Genomic DNA, 21,234 nt, shown 5'->3' on the forward strand with positions numbered 1-21,234 from the left:
TTACGTTCACACATTCTAACAAGCTAGCATCCAGGGTGACAGTGAAGTTCTGGCTCAATCTAGGGCGTGACTCAGTTCTGGTGCCTAGTCAAAATGTAAAGATCCCAGATAAACGCCTAAAATGTAACTTGGACATGGTAACACACATGATCACAATGGAGATACAAGAAATTCTCATTTGACAAAAGAGATACATTCTGGAAGGCCTGCATATTATAAATATCACATAAGTCATTTGCCATATGTATCATTCAGGGTTCTACCAGAAAGACATAGTCAGTAGGGTATATATATACATAGAGAGAGAGAGATTTATTACATATGTATACATATATATACAGAGAGAGAGAAAGAGAGAGATTTATTACAAGAAATTGCCTTACACGATTGTGTGGGCTTGCTAAGCAGGTGTGAAATTTGTGGGGCAGGCCAACAGAATGGAAACTCCTGTGCAGGAGCTTATGCTGCAGTCCACGGGAAGAATTTCTTCCTCAGGGGAATCTCAGTTTTGCTTCTAAGGCTTTTTAACTGATTGGATGAGGTCTATTCAAATTATAAAGAATAGTATTTTTTTTTTGTTTTTTTTGTTTTTTGTTTTAGTATGTTTTATTTAAAGTCAACTGATTGTAATGATAATCCCATGCACAAAATACCTTCACAGCAATATCTAGAGAAGTGTTTGATTGAATAACTATACTATAGCCTAACCCAGTTGACACATGAAACTAGCCATCACACCATAGGACTGACAAAGGCTGCAGATATTTCAGTTTACCATCTAAACTGACACCCCCCTGTGGCAGTAATGCAATTTCATAATTCACTAAGTTTACTATCTTTGAAAATACTACAATTCTTGATTGCATTTTTTAAATTTTAGAGTTCTCAATATTTCATATTCTTTACATGAAACTTTATTAATGTTATTATTAATATTTTCATATCATAAGAATTCAAAATTATATCATTGAAATGTCCAGTACAAGCAATTCTTTTGTCAGATAGCTCTTACAATATCGATCAAGGTTAAAAGCTATGACTTTAACGTAATTATGTGGAGGCTCTTGCCGTTTTAAACTCTTAAGGAAAGCATCTCAGGTATCTAGGTCTGTTTCTTTCAATCTCTTCAACCATCCTCTTTCAACATCCTAGCCCAGTTTCCATCCCCCCACCTTGAGGATCTACACTCCACCATGTAGGAGGAGACATTTCCTTCCTTCCATTTCTTCTTGGATCTTGCAAACTTTAGTATCTCAGGCTTGACCAGACTTTGGAGACTTCAGAGGGAGAGGTGAGGCCTGGTCCAGGAGCAATGGTTGGGTACTGAAACAGGAGGGAAGGGGGCAGGGCACAACCTCTAAAAGAATGACATACCCCTTGAAGATATGACAAAAACTGGTTAGAGCCAATTAGGTCCAGGATGGTGGAAGATTAGACTTCCAGGGGGCCTTGAGCCTCATTACATGCTCTTTGTAATACATTAGCATGCTAAATAACACCCACAGGTCCCATGACAGTTCTGAGGCTGACTGTAAAAGGCCAAAAAATGGGCGGTGGCCCAATTTCTGGAAATCGCTGCCCCTTCTCCAAAACAGTTGGAATGATCCTCCCACTCATTAGCCTATGAAATTACCCAGTTGGAAAATACTAACCACCCCACGTTTCAAGGCCTCTTGCCTTCTGAGATGGCCCACACTCTGTCTATGCAGTGTGTTTCTCTCTAAACAAATCCACTTCTTACCTACCACTTTGTCTCTCACTGAATTCTTTCTGCGATGAGACATAAAGAACCTGAGCTTTATTAAGTTCTGAGACCAAGTGTTTGCTCTCAATTAGAAGAATGTGGGTTCAAGTCCCAGTATGGGTTTTGACTGGGTTGGAGTCCCAGCCCACGGGTTTGAGTCCCAATGAGTTGTGTGGTTTCAGCATCAAATCTGGTTCAATTTTCCCCAGATGAGCATAGCAACTTGATATCTTCACCAGTCCCCTAAGAAGTATGTACACCACTCCCAAATTATCTTTAATTTTGCTCAGTGACAACACATTCCCACACAAATGTGATTTCTCCCTAGCATTATTTCCTTAAGGAGCTTTTGACTCCTCCCCGAATCCGGCTTCCAAACTTCACATTACTCGGCATTGTCTTACCAAGAATAAAGTACACCAACTCCAAATCTATCTCTTAATAAAATTGGGAGATTGCGGTGCATGGGTAGGTCTCAGTTCCTGCTATATAACTGACCCTCAATAAATGTTTGTTGAATTAAATATAATTGACTTTCCTTTGTGTGATGGGGAATCATAGGCGGCCTTCGAATTGTGATTATATTTCCACTTTGTGGCAATACAAGCGTTAATTCCTCCAAATAAATAAACTTACACATTTCAAAATGGAAATTTCATACTTCCTAATGGAAATAATGTTGCATGGAAGAAACGCATAACTGGTACTCAAATTATTACTCATCATTTGAAGTCATTATTGTTCGTAATGCAACATCGTTATAGCACCTATTTCAGTGCTCTGCACATGTCGATGCAAACAGAATATTGTTGTCTGAAAGGCACCAATTACGTCGTTTTCAGAAGGCAGGGCAGAGAACTTCAGCCTTTCAAAGGAAAAATGGGTGAGGTGCCTCTAACGTGCGGCCTGCAAGCCCCGCCCCGTACCTGAGCGGCTCCGCCTACGCCCCGGCGTAGGTGAGGCGCGGTGAACCACATTTCCCAGCGGGCCTTGCAGGCCTCCCACGCCTGCGCACTGTCGGCTCAGGCAGGCGGGCGGAACTCCCGCGCTATCCAGCCACCTGGTCTTGCCTCGCCTGGTCTGTACGCCCGGCATGGAGAGGGTCCCGGCGGTAACAGCAGGCAACGCGGGCGCTGCCAAGGCCGAGGGAGCTGCAGCCATGCCGCCCCCGCCTCCCATCTCCCCGCCTGCCCTCACCCCGGCGCCCGCAGCGGGTGAGGAGCGCCAGCCGCCACCGCCCGAGGCAGGGGCTCCCGGCTGCTCGGGCGCCCGGCCCCCTGAGCTGGAGCCGGAGCGCAGCCTGGGCCGCTTGAGGGGCCGCTTCGAGGACGAGGACGAGGAGTTGGAAGAGGAGGAGGACCTGGAGGAGGAAGAGGAGGAGGAAGAGATGAGCCACTTCTCGCTGAGGCTGGAGGGGGGGCGGCCGGACTCCGAGGACGAAGAGGAGGTACTGATAACCCTTGTTCGACCTCGCCGGGCCTCCTCAGTCAGGGCCGGGCCGGGTCCCCCGCTCGCCGCTGCAGCCTTTGGCACTTGCACGGACCCTCACCTCTTGTGCTTGCCTGCGTGTGGCGCGGACTGGCCTTCTGTCCCGGCCCGATTCCCTGCCGACTCATTTTGTAAGGGTCCTGCAGTCACTTAAGCTCTCTGGGTCCGACTCACTCATTGAAGCTACTGCGTGCCAGGGATGTAGGCGCCAAGGGTACCGTCCTCCTGCCTCCAGGAGCTTACAGTGGGCCGGGGGAACAATCCCTTTCTACAGGGTGTTGAGAGCCCCACCTACTCAATCTCTAATTGGGAAGTATTTTTGTTTTTTTTTTTAATGGGGCAGCGCCTACTTCGTAAAGTTAGACAACATACCTAGCCAGTTAGAATTAGTATATTAGACACCAGTATCTGGAAAGTTTATCCATTTTGCGGTAATTCATAAAGTAAGATGCCTCTCACCTGGCAGTATACAGTGTCTCCGAAAGAGTGAGATCTTTCCGAAACATTGGTTCCTATTGTGTTATTGTAACTTTGAGCGTATTTGAAGGTTTGGAGGTAGTGTAGCATGTTTCTATGTTGCAAAGTAAGCTACACATTGTTGATAATAAAATTTTGGGATTATGGTTTAATCGTTTGAAAAAGCAAGGACTTGTATTTTAAAACTATTTCCATTGCGTTTGCAGCGCCTGATTAATCTCTCTGAGCTGACCCCATACATCTTGTGCTCCATTTGCAAAGGTTACTTAATAGATGCAACCACCATCACAGAATGTCTTCATACATGTAAGCTCCTCACATTTCCAAATAATATATTCAGTTTTTGAAATGTCTTGAAAGCCTCCTAATTTCAACATTTTTTTCCAACAGTTTGTAAAAGCTGCATTGTAAGACACTTTTACTATAGCAACAGATGTCCAAAATGCAACATAGTAGTACATCAGACACAACCTCTTTACAACATAAGGTAAGAAGAATATATAAGTAAAATTTATATTTTAGGTATACTTTTTCTGAAAGCTTAAAATTGTGTAGTTGGTAATAAATTCTTGACCTAACAAGAAAGGGAAATACATAATCTTTAAAGAAATACATGTAGAGCACTTACTGTGTACCAGGCACTGTGTTATCTGCTGGGAACTTAAAAAAAAAAAAAAAAGGCACAGACCTCTTTTCTTGAGAATTTTAATTCCATCACTCAAGTTGATGAGGCTAGTTTAGGTTTGTCATTTTCTGTGTATCTAGAAATCTGTTTTTAAAACTAATACCTGAAATAACTGGCCTCTTTTGAAAAGCCTATCTGTCATGGGTTATTGTGGCTTATTAATCAAATTTTCAGTTCATGCTGTCTCCTAAGGGAAGACAGTAAAGGTGGACTGCTTTCACTTGCTTAGCAAATACTATTATGGTTTTACTACCTGCATAGAAGAATGTTTTGCAGATGATACACAGAATTTCAAAATACAGTCTCTGCCCTCAAGCTCACATTCTTATTAAGGGAATAAGACCAGTTCACATGGAACAATTTAGCAAACTATTCAAGAGTCTATAGTTATTTGTAATTATGACTACATATAATTACTTACGGTTCTCTCAGTTGACAACCATGAGTGCTACCTAAAAGTAACTCACCTCTGAGAGAGGAGACATTCACTCCTAAGAGAAAACGGTTACTTACAAAGAGCATCATTCACTCTGTACCAAATGCATTTTTCTGAATTCTGAGGTATTCTCCATCCTTTCCTTTTATTAGGTTGGACCGACAGTTACAAGACATAGTGTACAAATTAGTGATCAATCTAGAGGAAAGTAAGTTTATTTTATTACATAGTTGTGAATCCCAGAATCTCTGCTGACTCTACCAGTTACATTTTAAGTGTGATTTAGTCTGTGTTTTATCATTTTTTAGGAGAAAAAAAGCAAATGCATGATTTCTATAAAGAAAGAGGTCTAGAAGTACCTAAACCTGGTAAGTTTGGGTGTATACCATATGTATTTATAAAGAGTATTAACTTAATAAAGTTTGCTCCCTTTGAGGTTCTTTTTGGTGATAGCTGGTTATTTTATGATCAAAGAGAGAGAAAGATTTTTGAAGGTAATGATTTACTGTAACCCAATTTAATTTTTTATGAGGATTAAAGAGTACAGGCTCTGGAGCTAGATTGTCTGAATGTGATCCTAGCTCTGCCACCTTACTAGGTGTATAACTTTGGCAAATTACTTCAATGTCTCAGTTTCCTCTTCTATAAAGTAGGGATAATCATAGCACTTTATAAAATTGTTGTAAGAATACGCTGAGTAATACAAAGCACTTAAAACAGTGCCTGGAACATAGTAACTGCTCAAATATTAGTTTTTATGATGATGGTAATGTCGCAGTATGGAGGTTAGATTTGGGTTTAAGTCCTCATTCTTCCACTTACTATGTGTGTGACTTTAGGCAAATTGCCTAATCTCATTAAACTGTAATCTCATATTCTTTACAGTTAAAGTACACAAAATTGTAAATCAACTATACTTCAATTAAAAAAAAAAATGCAGGGCTTCCTAGGTGGCGCAGTGGTTGAGAATCCGCCTGCCAACGCAGAGGACACGGATTCAATCCCTGCTCCAGGAAGATCCCACATGCTGCGGAGCAACTAAGCCTGTGCGCCACGACTACTGAGCCTGCACTTTAGAGCCCGTGAGCCACAGCTATTGAGCCCATGTGCTGCAACTACTGAAGCCCACGCGCCTAGAGCCCGTGCTCCGCAACAAGAGAAGCCACGGCAATGAGGAGCCCTCACACCACAACGAAGAGTAGCCCCCACTCACCGCAACTAAAAAGAAAGCCCGCGCACAGCAAAAAAAGACCCAACACAGCCAATAAAATAAATAAATAAATAAATTTATAAAAAAAAAATGCAGTAGTACCTATGTCATGGAATTATAATAAGGGTTAAATGAGATGGTTCATATAAAGTGCTGAGCATGAGCCCTGGCACATAGTAGTGCTTATTAAGGGTTACCTACAGCTGTTGTTGCTGTTATGCTGAGCTCCCTCTGTGGCCCTGATAAACCAGCCACATGTCTGCCTTCCATTGCGGGGTGCTCCCCGGGCTTGTCAGTAATTTCACTGGCTTTGACAGATTAGCTGATACTGTTTTAAAAAGGGAGAATGAGTGCTTTTAAATAGTCAACATAGTTAAATATGTGTAATTATTTTTCAAAGATCTCAATTTATGAAGTTTCTATTCTAACTCAACTTTTTTGTTTGGCTATCAAATAGCTGTTCCACAGCCAGTCCCTTCGAGCAAAGGAAGATCTAAGAAAGTCTTAGAATCAGTGTTTCGTATTCCACCTGAACTTGACATGTCTTTATTACTGGAGTTTATTGGGTGAGTACCCTAAACCTCTACCTCCGAACTTTAGAGAATTTTTTAAGTCCTAACAGTTACGAAATCATCCTGAACTATGGTCACATTGAGTTTTTCTATATCCTTTTAAAAAATAATTCTGAAATGTTAAGATTTAGAAAAAGGTACTAAAGAGTAGTACAATAACCACTTGTATCTCCATCATCTAGCTTTTGAAATAAACCATCCTAATAACGGCAGAAGGCACTTGGCTACCTCTTCCTGTTCATTTCCCTCTTCCCTTAGAGGTTAATAACTACGCTACTAAAAGTAATGGTTGTCATTCCCATGCATTTTTTTTATGTTTACCACATGTGTATCTAATCCTAAACAATATGTAGAATTGTTTTTGCGCACTTAAAAACTTTAAGTGGTATCATACTGTGTTTTCCAGCTTGCTTTTTTCTCTCAGCATTGTGTGATTCATCCATGTTAAAATGTATAACTAGTTCACTCATTTTCACCATTGCTTGGAATTCCCTTAAGATAAATATACCATAATTTATCTTGTACTGTGGAACACAGGTTGTTTCCAGTTTTTTTGCTATTATGGACAATGTTGCTTTGCACATTTTTACATATCCCCCTGTGCATATGTGAGATAATTCTCTGTGTAGATTTGCCGAGTCTTAGGATATGTTTATCTTCAAAGTAGTTAGATATCTCCCTAATTCATATAAATTGCTTCTTTCAAACTCTGTAGTATATGGTGTACTCCATCACACCACAGCATTGTTAGGCCAGCTATCATCATAGAATTGGCCTATATCAAACTGTAGATTTAAAAATAATTACATAGTTTGCAGAATAAACTAAAATGCCTTTCTTGGAAAATCTGGATCTTCCATTTTATGTCACTGATGACTATTTGACCTCTGTCACTTCCTCCTTTTAACTCTAGGTTGCCTGTATTATATATTTAGTATCTGGCTTGTACTGTGTTGTATTTATCTCTTTATATATTCATCCTGTGTTCTCAACTGATATTAAGGACACTGAGAGGTGAGAAACCTTTCTTATGCTTCCACAGAGCCCATGTAGTAGTGGTTGATGATAATGAAATAAAGATCTCTTTAGAAAAATGAGAAGAAACCATGTAATAACAAACTTTAAACCAGCAATTTGTTGTTAGAGAATGTGTTCCAACCTATATGTCCAAAAGGGAACTGGTAAAATAATGGTATACAGTGCATGAACATGTGCTAGTAAGGTATGTGCTAATATGGAACCGTTGCCAAAATTCACTTTCTTAAGTGAAAAAAGATGCAGAAGAAAATACATAGCGTGTGCTCATTTATGTTTCTTTTTTTAAAAAGAGGGTGGTGGACATATATATATTTTTTCCCCACAGGCATAGACCATTCCTGAAAGGACATATAAGAAAATGTTGACAGCAGTTGGTTCTAGAAAAGGGACTGGAGTGTATCAGTCTGGGATCGTAAAGTCTTACTTTTCATTGTATTTGACTTTTTACTATGTAACTTGATTTTTATCAAATTTTTTTTTTTTTTTTTATGGCGCACGGGCTTAGTTGCTCCGTGGCATGTGGAATCTTCCCAGAGCAGGGCTCGAACCCATGTCTCCTGCCTTGGCAGGCGGATTCTTTACCACTGCGCCACCTAGGAAGTCTGTAACTTGATTTTTAATAAGTCTAGTTAATTAAAATTTGAAAATTGAAAGGAATTTATATTTCAAAAAAATTATTTTGGGGATATGTAACCTTTTCCACTAATGTACAGTAGGAATAGACAGTTTTTTTTATACCTTTTTTTGAAAAGTGGCAGTAATGCAAAGATAGCAAATATGTGACAAGGGTGCTGCATTACCTCCGTCTTTGCCCACAGCAGAAATCAATACTTAATCATGGCAGGCTTTCCTAATGAGTGAGACTTAACCGCAGTGCTCAAAGCAGTCATTACCACTTACTGGAGTTGTTTCATTATTAACACCCTCCCTGGTGTAGAAAAAAAGAGCCCTCACTTGTAATAAGAAAATCTCTATTTAAGTCCTAGGTCCTTTGTTATATAGCTTTGTAAAACTGCACTGATCGCTTTTTTTCATAAGATGTTTCTTAAGGTCCTGCTGTGTACCAGCACATACTCTGCTAGCTGCTGGGAATGTAATTTGAATAAGTCAGCCATGGCCCTTGCCCTCATGGAACTTGTAGTTTTAAATTCTCAGAGCTTCAGCTTCCCTATCTGTAAAATAAGAGAATTGAACTTATATGTTGATAATCATGATGGGTCTGTATACTTCATAAAATGGTCTTTTATCTGTTTTCAAATGGTTATGGGGAAGAAAGCTTCCAATGTGTCAAGGAGTCCTTTTGAAGTCACCAGTCCTCAGAGTTAAATCCCCACATGTTTACTGCATTGAAAAGGTTGGTGTTACCACTGAAGTCAGGGTACTGAGGGTAAACCATAGGAAGCTCTTTCGTGGCAGGACAAACGGCAGAGTTTTAACCTGATGCAAATACGAGGGCAGATTTGGTCCGGCTGGTGACCCTGCTTGGATTGGAGGTGCGAAAATCCTGAGGTGGGTTCAGCCTGTGGACAGTGAATTTTCAACCACTGGAATGAACATAAATGAGATTCCCTGCCCCATCCCCCCTTAATTTGGTATGCATGTTTTTTAATTTCTTTTTTTAAGCTCTTTATTGGAATATATTTGCTTTACACTCTTGTACCAGTTTTTCAGGTACACCACAGTGAATCAGCTGTATTTATACATATATCCCCATATCCCCTCCTTCCCAGGACTCCCTCCCTCCCTCCCTGTCCTGGCCCTCTAAGGCATCACCCATCATCAAGTTGATCTCCTTTTGTTATGCAGCAACTTCCCACTAGCTATCTCTTTTACAGTTGGTAGTGTAAATATGTCTATGCTACTCTCTCACTTTGTCCCAACTTCCCCTTCGCCCCCCACCAGCCCCATGTCCTCAAGTCCATTCTCTACCTCTGTATCTCCACTCTTGCCCTGTCACTGCATTCATCAGTACCATTTCTTTAGATTCCATATATATGTGTTAGCATATGGTATTTGTTTTTCTCTTTCTGGCTTACTTTACTCTGTGTGAGTCTCTAGGTCTATCCACCTCATTACATATAGTTCAGTTTCATTCCTTTTTATGGCTGAGTAATATTCCATTGTATATATGTGCCACATCTTCTTTATCCATTCATCTGTTGATGGGCATTTAGGTTGCTTCCATGTCCTGGCTATTGTAAACAATGCTGCAATGAACATTATGGTACATTTCTTTTTGGATTATGGTTTTCTTTGGGTATATGCCCAGTAGTGGGATTACTGGGTCATATGGTAGTTCCATTTTTAGTTTTTTAAGGAATCTCCAAACTGTTTTGCATAGTGGCTGTACCAGCTTACATTCCCACCAACAGTGCAGGAGAGTTCCCTTTTCTCCGCACCCTCTCCAACATTTATTGTTTCTAGATGTTTTGATAATGGCTATTCTGACTGGTGTGAGGTGATACCTCATTGTGGCTTTGACTTGCATTTCTCTAATGATTAGTGATGTTGAGCATCTTTTCATGTGTTTGTTGGCCATCTGAATATCTTCTTTGGAGAAATGTCTATTTAGGTCTTCCACCCATTTGTGGCTTGGGTTATTTGCTTTTTTGGTATTAAGCTGCATGAGCTGCTTATATATTTTGGAGATTAATCCTTTGTCAGTTGCTTTGTTGGCAAGTATTTTCTCCCATTCTGAGGCTTGTCTTCTTATCTTGTTTATGGTTTCTTTTGCTGTGCAAAAGCTGTTAAGTTTCATTAGATCCCATTTGTTTATTCTTGATTTTATTTCCATGATTCTAGGAGGTGGGTCAAAAAGGATCTTGCTTTGATGGATGTCATAGAGTGTTCTGCCTATGTTTTCCTCCAGGATTTTTATAGTGTCTGGCCTTACATTTAGGTCTTTAATCCATTTGGAGTTTATTTTTGTGTATGGTGTTAGGAAGTGTTCTAATTTCATTCTTTTACATGTTGCTGTCCAATTTTCCCAGCACCACTTATTGAAGAGGCTGTCTTTTTTCCATTGTATATTCTTGCCTCCTTCGTCAAAGATAAGCTGCCCACATGTGCTTGAGTTTATCTCTGAGTTCTCTATTCTGTTCCATTGATCTGCCTTTCTGTTTTTGTGCCAGTACCATACTGTCTTGATCACTGTGGCCTTATAGTATAGTTTGAAGTCGGGAAGCCTAATTCCACCAACTCTGTCTTTCCTTCTCAAGATTGCTTTGGCTATTCAGGGTCTTTTGCGTTTCCATACAAATCGTAAGATTTCTTGTTCTAGTTCTGTGAAAAATGCCATTGGTAATTTGATAGGGATTGCGTTGAATCTGTACATTGCTTTGGGTAAGATAGTCATTTTCACAATATTGATTCTTCCAATCCAAGAACATGGTATGTCCCTCCATCTGTTTGTGTCGTCTTTGATTTCTTTCATCAGCGTCTTATAGTTTTCTGCATACTGGTCTTTTGCCTCCTTAGGCAGGTATTTTATTCTTTTTGTTGCAATGATAAATGGAAGAGTTTCCTTAATTTCTCTTTCTGCTCTTTCATTGTTAGTGTATAGGAGTGCAAGAGATTTCTGCACATTAATTTTGTATCCTGCTACTTTACTAAATTCATCGATTAGTGCTAGCAGTTTTCTGGTAGTGTCTTTAGGGTTTTCTATGTATAATATCATGTCATCTGCAAAGAGTGACAATTTTACTTCTTCTTTTCCAATTTGGATTCCTTTTATTTCTTTTTCTTCCCTGATTGCTGTGGCTAAAACTTCCAAAACTATGTTGAATAATAATGGTGAGAGTGGACACCCCTGTCTTGTTCCTGTCCTTAGAGGGAATGCTGTCAGTTTTTCACCATTGAGAACGATGTTGGCTGTTGGTTTGTCATATATGGCTTTTATTATGTTGAGGTAATTTCCTTTATGCCCATTTTCTATTTATCATAAATGGATGTTGAATTTTGTCAAAAGCTTTTTCTGCATCTATTGAGATGATCATATGGTTTTTATCCTTCAGTTTGTTAATATGGTGTATCACATTGATTGATTTGCGTATATTGAAGAATCCTTGCATTCCAGGGATAAACCCCACTTGATCATGGTGTATGATCTTTTTAATGTGCTGTTGGATTCTGTTAGCTAGTATTTTGTTGAGGATTTTTGCATCTATATTCATCAGTGATATTGGCCTGTAATTTTCTTTTTTTGTGACATCTTTGCGTATCAGGGTGATGGTGGCCTCGTAGAATGAGTTTGGGAGTGTTCCTCCTTCTGCTATAATTTGGAAGAGTTTGAGAAGGATAGGTGTTAGCTCTTCTCGAAATGTTTGATAGAATTCACCTGTGAAGCCATCTGGCCCTGGGCTTTTGTTTTTTGGGAGATCTTTAATCACAGTCTCAATTTCCGTACTTGTGATTGGTCTGTTCATATGTTCTATTTCTTCCTGGTTCAGTCTTGGAAGATTGTACTTTTCTAAGAATTTATCCATTTCTTCCAGGTTATCCAATTTATTGGCATATAGTTGCTTATAGTAGTCTTTCATGATCTTTTATATTAGGTGTCCATTGTTACTTATCCTTTTTCATTTCTAATTCTGTTGATTTGCATCTTCTCCCTTTTTTTCCTGTTAAGTTTGGCTAATGGTTTATCAATTTTGTTTATCTTCTCAAAGAACCAGCTTTTAGTTTCATTGATCTTTGCTGTTGTTTCTTTCCTTTCTTTTTCATTTATTTTTGATCTGATCTTTATGATTTCTTTCCTTCTGCTCACTTTGGGGTTTTTTTGTTCTTCTTTCTCTAATTGTTTTAGGTGTAAGGTTAGATTGTTTATTCAATATTTTTCTTGTTTCTTGAGGTAGGACTGTATTGCTATAAACTTCCCTCTTAGAGCTGCTTTTTCTGCGCCCCATAGGTTTTGGGTTGTTGTGTTTTCATTGTCATTTGTTTCTAGGTATTTTTTGATTTCCTCTTTGATTTCTTTAGTGATTCCTTGGTTGTTTAATAGCGTATTGTTTAGTCTCCATGTGGTTGTATTTTTTACAGTTTTTTTCCTGTAATTGATATCTAGTCTCATGGCATTGTGGTCATAGAAAATGCTTGATACGATTTCAATTTTTCTGAATTTACCAAGGCTTGATTTGTGACCCAAGATGTGATCTATCCTGGAGAATGCTCCATGTACCCTTGAGGAGAAAGTGTATTCTGTAGTTTTTGGATGGAATGTCCTATAAATATCAGTTAAGTTGAGGTGGTCTAATATGTCATTTAGAGCTTGTGTGTCCTTATTTTCTCTTTGGATGATCTGTCCATTGATGTAAGTGGGCTGTTAAAGTCTCCTACTATTATTGTGTTACTGTCAATGTCCCCTTTTATGGCTGTTAGCATTTGCCTTATGTACTGAGGTGCTCCTATGTTGGGTGCATAGATATTTACTATTGTTATCTTCTTCTTGGGTGGATCCCTTGATCATTATATAGGGTCCTTCCTTGTCTCTTTTAATAGTCTTGACTTTAAAGTCTAATTTGTCTGATATGAGTATTGCTACTCTAGCTTTCTTTTGACTTCCATTTGCATGGAATATCTTTTTCCATCCCCTTACTTTCAGTCTATATGTGTCCCTAGGTCTGAAGTGGGTTTCTTGTAGACTGCATATAGAAGGGTCTTGTTTTTGTATCCATTCAACCAGTCTGTGTCTTTTGGTTGGAGCATTTAATCCATTTACATTTAAGGTGATTACTGACATGTATGTTCCTATTACCATTTTCTTAATTGTTTTGGGTTTGTATTTGCAGGTCTTTTCTTTCTCTTGTGTTTCCTGCTTAGAAAAGTTCCTTTAGCAATTGTTGTAAGGCTGGTTTGGTGGTGCTGAATTCTCTTAACTTTTGCTTGTTTGTAAAGCTTTTGATTTCTCTGTCAAATCTGAATGAGATTCTTGCTGGGTAGAGTATTCTTGGCTGTAGGTTTTTCTCTTTCAGGACTTTCAGTATATCCTGCCACTCTCTTCTGGCCTGCAGAGTTTCTGCAGAAAGATCAGCTGTTATCCTTATGGGTTTTCCCTTATATGTTATTTGTTGCTTTTCTCTTGCAGCTTTTAATATTTTTTCTTTGTGTTTAATTTTCGTTTGTTTGATTAATATGTGCCTTGGTGTATTTCTCCTTGGGTTTATCTTGTATGGGACTCTCTGTGCTTCTTGGACTTGATTAATTATTTCCTTTTCCATGTTGGGGAAGTTTTCCACTATAACCTCTTCAAAGATTTTCTCAGACCCTTTCTTTTTTTCTTCTTCTTCTGGGATGCCTATGATTCGAATGTTGGTGTGCTTAATGTTGTCACCAAGGTCTCTGAGACTGTCTTCCATTCTTTTTGTTCTTTTTTTCTTTTTCCTGCTCTGTGGCAGTTATTTCCCCCATTCTATCTTCCAGCTCACTTATTTGTTCTTCTGCCTTAGTTATTCTGCTGTTTATAGCATCTAGAGTATTTTTAATTTCAGTTATTTTGTTATCTATTACTGTTTGCTCTTTAGTTCTTCTGAGTCCTTACTAACTGTTTCTTGTATTTTCTCTATTTTGTTATCGAGATTTTGGATCATCTTTACTATCATTAGTCTGAATTCTTTTCCAGGCAATTTTCCTATTTCCTCTTCATTTATTTGGTCTTGTGTATTTTTATCTTGTTCCTTCATCTGTGATATATTTTTTTGTAGTCTTATTTTCCCCCCACTTTGGATGGGCAGGATTGTGTTCCTGTCTCACTGGGTGTTTGGCCTGAGGTTTCAAGCACTGGAGTTTGTAGGCTGTTGAGTATCGCTGGGTCTTGGTGTTGAGGTGAGGACCTCTGGGAGACCTCACTGTAAAGAATGTTCCCTGGGAACTGGGTTTCCCTGTTAGTCCAATGTTTTGGACTCAGAGCTCCCACCTCAGGAGCTCAGGCCTGACACTGGGCTTGTATATCAAGATCCCACAAGCCGTGTAGAGCAGGGAAAATGAAAAAAAAATTAAAAAAAAAAAAAGTAGGAGAACAGCAGAACAATAGCAAGATAAAAAATACGATAGTGGGAAACTAACAGATGTGTCAGAAAAAATTAAAAAAAAAAAGATGGAGCAACAACTGGAAAGTAAAACAACTGCAATAGCCTAAGTGAGGAGGTGGGAAGAAAAAAAAAAGCCAGAAAAAGGCCTCGGCTGTGGGGACGGGGCTTAGACAAGGGCTGGGGTGGGGGGAGGAGTTAGGCAATGGGCAGGGCCTACACTTAGAAAAGGCCCTGGGGGTGGTGGGGAATGGGGCTTAGGCCCAGTGAGGCAGAGGGGCCCAGGAATGCATCTGGTCCTGGGAGCAAAGGATCAGGTCAAGGTACCCAGTGGGCTCCCTGGGCCCAAGTTGGTGGGAGAGATGCTAGGCACCTGCCCTAGTTCTCCAGTCTCGGAGGGTCCCTCCCCCTTGGGTTCTCTTCTTTCTCACCTCCTCTCTCCTATTCCCCTAGAACCCTCACAGCTGGATGGGGCAGTGAAAGGCAGGAGACCAGACCCTGACGCCCAGCAGGCCTCCCAGGGCCAGCTGGGCTAGGGTAACGCCTGCGGCACTTCCCTAGATCTCCCAGTTCTGGTAGGGTCCCTGTCTGCCTCTCTTCCTCTCCCCCACCCTCCGCTCTCCTAGGTTCCAAGCAGCTGGAGGGGGCCCGGAGAGTGAAGGACCATGCCCGGGAGCCCAGTCGGCCTCCCTAGCCAAGAGGGCAGGCAAAATGCCCTCTTGCCTCCCTGTCCCCCAATCTCAAAGCCTCCACCCCCTCCTGTCTGCCTCTCCACCTCCTCGCCCCTCCTCCCTCCTTCCCACACCCCCAGGACCCAGGCAGCCCGGAGGGGGCCTTGGAGGGTGGAGGATCCCGCTGGGAAGCCCAGCAGGCCCCTGGAATGGGGAGCCCAACAGGCCTCCTGGCCTCCTGGGTGGGAGAAACCCAGTCGTGGTTTCCCAGATCTCCCCAGCCCCCAAAGGTCCCTCTAGGCGGGAACCTCCCCCCTCCCCCAGCCAATCCCAAGGGGCGCGCTGGTCCCCTCCGGCTTCCCCTTTCCTGCCCCCCTGACTTCCCCCAGGTCCTACCCGGTTGCTACGGGGTTCCTGCAGTCTGCTTGGGCCGCAGGTCCCCCACTGGCCTCTGGTAACTGTTCTATTTGTGGGGAGAAGCGATCTCCGTGTCTTCCCACACTACCATCTTGACTCCGCCCCCTGTTTTTTGACCTTAAGATAGTCTTGTAGCGTACTTCTCATTTTTGTTCTTCAGTTTCTATGTGTAAAGTAGAATATTATAAGAAGAAATAACCTTAGACAAGCAGTATAATGTATGTAGAAAGAGTATAGGCTTTGAAGAGTGTAACTCAAGGTATGTAACCCTTAGAATGTAGCTTAACTTCTCTGGTCATCAGTTTCCATATTTCTAAATTGGGGATTATAATACCAACTCACAGGATTGTTGTAAGAATCAACATATGGTGTTCCTAATACGTATAAACTGTTATAAATATATGAATATTGAAATAATGCAGGGTCATTCAAAAATAAAGGTTAAAGGAGTCTGTGGTACTGTAATATGTACAACATCTGCCTGGTAAAGAAAATGGACTCACATGAGATAAGTGCATGAGAGAAGATATGGCAAAAATTTAATGCAGTTTTAAGCTCAGTGGTGTTTAGTAAACCAGGGAGGTGCTATCCCGCTGTATGCTATAGTATCCAACTAGGGTCTTATGTTCAGCTCTACATTTTAAGAGAAATGTTGGTAAATTGAGTTGTAATCAGAATAGTAAAAGGTGTGAAAACTGTGTCATGTGTGGCAGCAGAAAGACTGAATCTAATTCACAAGAATACCAAAAGGCAAAACTAGGACTAATAGGTATAAGTTATAGGAAGAAACATATTTAATTCAGTGCAAGCAAGCAATTTCTAACAAAATTGCCCACAAATGGAATGAACCAACTTGTCAGTTAAGAAGCTATCTCTTTAGATATTCAAGCAGAAGCCAGATGCCCATACATCATGGATTCTATAGAGATAATTCTTATAATTAAGAAGAAGATACTTTATTTTATTTTATTTTGGCCATAAGGCTTGCAGGATCTTAGTTCCCCAACCAAGGATCGTACCCTCGTTCTTGGCAGTGAAAGCACGGAGTCCTAACCACTGGGAAACCAGGAAATTCCCAAGAATATTTTATGTTGTAACTCTTAAGGTTGTATTATAATCTTAGATTTACATTTATATATAATATGTATACATAATTATGTTTTATATTTATGTCAATATAACATTCTATAAATAGGTATTTGTAATATAGTTTATATACTGTATTTCAGTATATTTCTCTATGTTTGTATTATAAGAATACTCTAGATGGTGCAGTTGTGATCTTGGCTATTCACAACATGATAGGGAAGAAAGAATGTGGGCTTTGGAAATTCCCTGGAGGTCCAGTAGTTAGGACTCAGTGGTTTCACTTCCATGGCCCAGGTTCAGTCACTGGTTAGGGAACTAAGATCCTGTGCAGTGTGGCAAAAAAAAAAAAAATGTGGGCTTTGATATGTGTACCTGAGTCTGAAACCCAGCTTTATTACTTACTAGCTCTGTGACCTTAATGGGGATCCTAAGTCCTGATTTATAGGGCTACTGTGAGTACTGAATGAAAAACATGCATAATATATGAAGACGTAATATAATGCCTGGTGAATAGTAGATGCTCAAAAAACGTTTGTTCCTTGTCTCCTCATGATATAAAAGTAATGGATTTAATCAAGAAATCTCTTTGTACTTCTAGGGGAAAGGCAAACTGAGTAAATCATGCCAGGTGATTATGCTGGAACCAACAGTAAACCAACAGGAAATGTAGTGGCTTTCTTATAAGGAGTCTATCTTGTAAACGTTAAGGTCAAGAAAAAAAAAAACACAGTAATTGTGATAGTAAAAAAAAAAGAAGTTTTACTTTAAGCTGGAAAATGTTAGAATGCTACATGTGGGAGAAATCTAAATATTAAGACTATACTTTTAACTCCTGGAAGTAAGTATACAAAGCAATATAAAATACTGTATAAAACTGCCTTTGCCTTACCACTAGGTGGCAGATATGACAACTACATTTGTTTACTTCATGAAGGGTTAAGTGACGGTGTTTTAAAATTAAATTGATGTTCCTTAAATATTTGTATTTATGTTATTTTTCTGTGTTATATAATTAAACATAGAGTTTTAAAATTGATTAATTTTGCTTTCATTTTTCAGTGCTAATGAAGGCACGGGACATTTTAAGGTATTTTATTTTTCATTTACTTTACAAGAGGACCATGTAGCACACAAATTTAAGATCAGCAATCATATGGAGACTGTCTTCAATTACAATAAAAAGTGTTTTATAAGTAAAACTTGTTAAATATGAAGTACATTCGATAATGCTCTCTTAATAATAGGTTTATGAGAAAAAGATTATTAAGTAGGGATTTGTTATTAATTCAGAACAGTAGTCTAAGGAAAAATAATTGAGTAACTTTTAAAACTAAAACCAAATGCTGTGCTAATTTGGTGATAAAAAAATGTTTCAAAGCATTTTTTGTATAGTAGGCATTTTGAGTTAAATACTAGCTTAAAATTTCATTTGCATGTAACATCTTTGGTTCAAGTTAACCTGCCCCAACTTGTTGCTTCAGTCATTTACTGAAACTTTAGAGGTAATGAATTCTTTTGTAACATACTTAAGTTCAGAGTTGTCTTAAAGGCTTCAGTATCACAGATGCCATTGTACACAGTGTAGCTTCTATAGTATGAGTCATTCAGGAAAAGGTGACTTTTTTAAAAGGGGTAAATCAGGCTTTATAGTTACTTGGGATTATATAATATATAAGGAAATAGTTGACTTTTATCTACTTAGATTTTCAGTGAGTTTATCAAAGTCTGTACTAAAATATGGGTGAATTATACCTGGTTGGAAGTAGTGGTTTGTTTTGTGACTGTAGTGGCTTAAGGGACATGAGTTGAAGCAAAGGAATAGATGAGTACTTTTCTAGATGAAGTGTATTATAGGGTTTTCCCAGAGATCATTGTGATGGAGGGAATGCAGTGTTAGGTTTGGTAACTTTTAACCTCTTCTAAGTTGGAAAATACCAAACTTATGGTGATTAATGTTAGAAGTCCTTTCATAGTGTGGTAGGTGGTAAAGTGGCATATCTTTCTATATGGGACAAGTATAGTCATATGCTCCTGGAGTTCACTGAAGACATCTGTCCAGTGACCTGTAGTAGCCATATAAGCCAACAGAGTATAAAAATCTCATGAAGAGAGAACTAAAAATTAAATTGAAATATTAGCTTTCTGCTTCTACAAAAGCACATATGCGCTTAAGATATTTATATAGTTCTGATCCTCACACATGAAAAAAATGACGTTACCACCTGTGAAGTGTTCTTGCTGAAACAAATGTGAAGCTGATCACACCCCTAGATTACTAATTTACAGGAAATCCAGGGGACACAGGAACTTATTAAATTACTCTGTAGGAATATAATAAGCCAAATCTAGACAGTGGAAAACTGCAGGGCCAACAGTTCTGTTTCTTCAGCAAATAAAAGGGAAAGATGTAAAGAGAGAAAATGTAGATAGAACATATTGATTAAAAGAGACTCAAAGGACATCATTGTATGGCATTTATTTGGATTGGATTTGAAAAATAAACTGTAAAAAATTTTTGAGATGATAGCACCAAATTGGAACTAACCCAGATATCCATTAACTCATGAATAGATAAACCAAATATATATCCATACAATGGAAGAGTATTTGGCAATAAAAAGGAATGAAATATTGATACATGCTACAACATGGATGAACCTTGAAAACATGTTAAAGAAGCCAGGCACAGAAGACCACATGTTATATGATTCCATTTATATGAAATGTCCAATATAGGCAAAAGCATAGAGATAAGTAATTAGTGGTTGTCAGAAGCTCGGGGGAGGGGGAAAGTTGGGAATGACTACTAATTTGTATGGGTTTCTTTTTGGGTGATGAAAATGTTCTGAAATTAGATAATGGTGATAGTTGCACAACTCTATAAATGTACTGAAAGCCATTGAACTGTATACTTTAAAATGGTGAATTTCATGGTATGTGAATTATATCTCAATAAAGTTGTTAAATTTTTACAAAACAAGCCAAGATCCAGTAGAAATGTTGAATAGAAGCATTGTTTGTAATATATTTAGTGTATACATTTTGAGAATACAAAAGTGTATCTGATAAAAATAATATATGCATAAATTAGAATTTTAGCTTGATTCCATCATCGGCTGTTATATTTTGTGGGTGAAATTTTTGTTTTATTTTTATTCTCTCTGTAATGACAACCCTAAAAATAATAAAATCATTTTCTACTAGGTAAGAAAATTGAGACAGTGGTGAAATTTATACATTTACTATCTATTTTCTGATATCAAGGAATTTTAAAGTATGATAGTGGTATTATGTTTTTAAAAAGAATTCTTGTCTTTTATAAATTTATTTATTTACTTATTGGCTGCATTGGGTCTTCACTGCTGCACGTGGGCTTTCTCTAGTTGCGGCGAGTGGGGGCTACTCTTTCGTTGCGGTGCATGGGCTTATCATTGAGGTGACTTCTCTTGTTGCAGAGCACGGGCTCTGGGCACACAGGCTTCAGTAGTTTTGGTGTGTGAACTCAATAGTTGTGGCTCGAGGGCTCTAGAGCACAGGCTCAGTAGTTGTGGTGCACAGGCTTAGTTGCTCTTGCAGCATGTGGGATCTTCCCAAGACCAGGGATCAAACCCATGTCCCCTGCATTGGCAGGCAGATTCTTTTTTTTTTTTTTTTTTTTTTTTGCGCACGGGCTTAGTTGCTCTGCGGCATGTGGAATCTTCCTGGAGCTAGGATCGAACCCATGTCCTCTGCATTGGCAGGCGAATTCTTAAACTGCACCACCTAGGAAGCCCCGGCAGGCAGATTCTTAACCACTGCGCCACAGGGAAGTCCTGACAGACCTATTCTAGATTAAGGAGATTACAGAAACATGACAACAAAATACAGTGGGTAATCCTTCATTAGATTCTGGATTGAAATAAGAACAACTTATAAAGGACATTATTAGGACAATTGGATAAATTTGAATTTGGACCCATTTAGATAATTGCATTGTACTAATGTAATAAATTTCCTGAATATGTCTATAAATTTGCTGATAATTATATTGTAGTTATAGAGGAGAGTCCCTTTATTCTGAGAAGATAACTGCTGGTATATTTAGGGGTAAAATATCTCAATGTCTGCAAGTAACTTAAGAAATAGTAAGTGTACACATATTACATATACATTGGAAGAGATAAAGCAAATATAGCAATATGTTAATAGTTTATCAAGAAGGTGAAGGCTATCTGGATCTTCATTTACTTTATAACAAAGTTAGTCTTATAACTTTTTTGTAAGTTTGTGATTTTTTTCAGAAGCTGAAGGTGGTGAATAAAAAATTTCTTACCAAATATCTAGTCAGTATACAAATTTTTATCTCAATCATAGTGGGTGTTTTGTTTTTTTAACACTTTAAATCA

At 39.0% G+C, this 21,234-nt stretch overlaps 1 protein-coding gene across 1 annotated transcript in view; it reads left to right on the top strand.

Annotated features, from left to right (window-relative positions):
• The first annotated feature begins 2,784 nt into the window (after positions 1-2,784).
• PCGF6 (polycomb group ring finger 6) overlaps positions 2,785-21,234 on the top strand; it is a 30,987-nt gene continuing 12,537 nt past the window's right edge. Inside the window, exons 1-7 of the mRNA XM_057736614.1 lie at positions 2,785-3,191; positions 3,916-4,015; positions 4,100-4,196; positions 4,983-5,038; positions 5,139-5,198; positions 6,498-6,606; positions 17,909-17,936. Coding sequence (XP_057592597.1) covers positions 2,838-3,191; positions 3,916-4,015; positions 4,100-4,196; positions 4,983-5,038; positions 5,139-5,198; positions 6,498-6,606; positions 17,909-17,936 — 804 coding nt within the window. The 5' untranslated portion in view covers positions 2,785-2,837. The remainder of the gene's footprint in view (positions 3,192-3,915; positions 4,016-4,099; positions 4,197-4,982; positions 5,039-5,138; positions 5,199-6,497; positions 6,607-17,908; positions 17,937-21,234) is intronic.

Source organism: Hippopotamus amphibius, chromosome 5, assembly GCF_030028045.1.
Source record: "Hippopotamus amphibius kiboko isolate mHipAmp2 chromosome 5, mHipAmp2.hap2, whole genome shotgun sequence".
NCBI lineage: Eukaryota > Metazoa > Chordata > Mammalia > Artiodactyla > Hippopotamidae > Hippopotamus > Hippopotamus amphibius.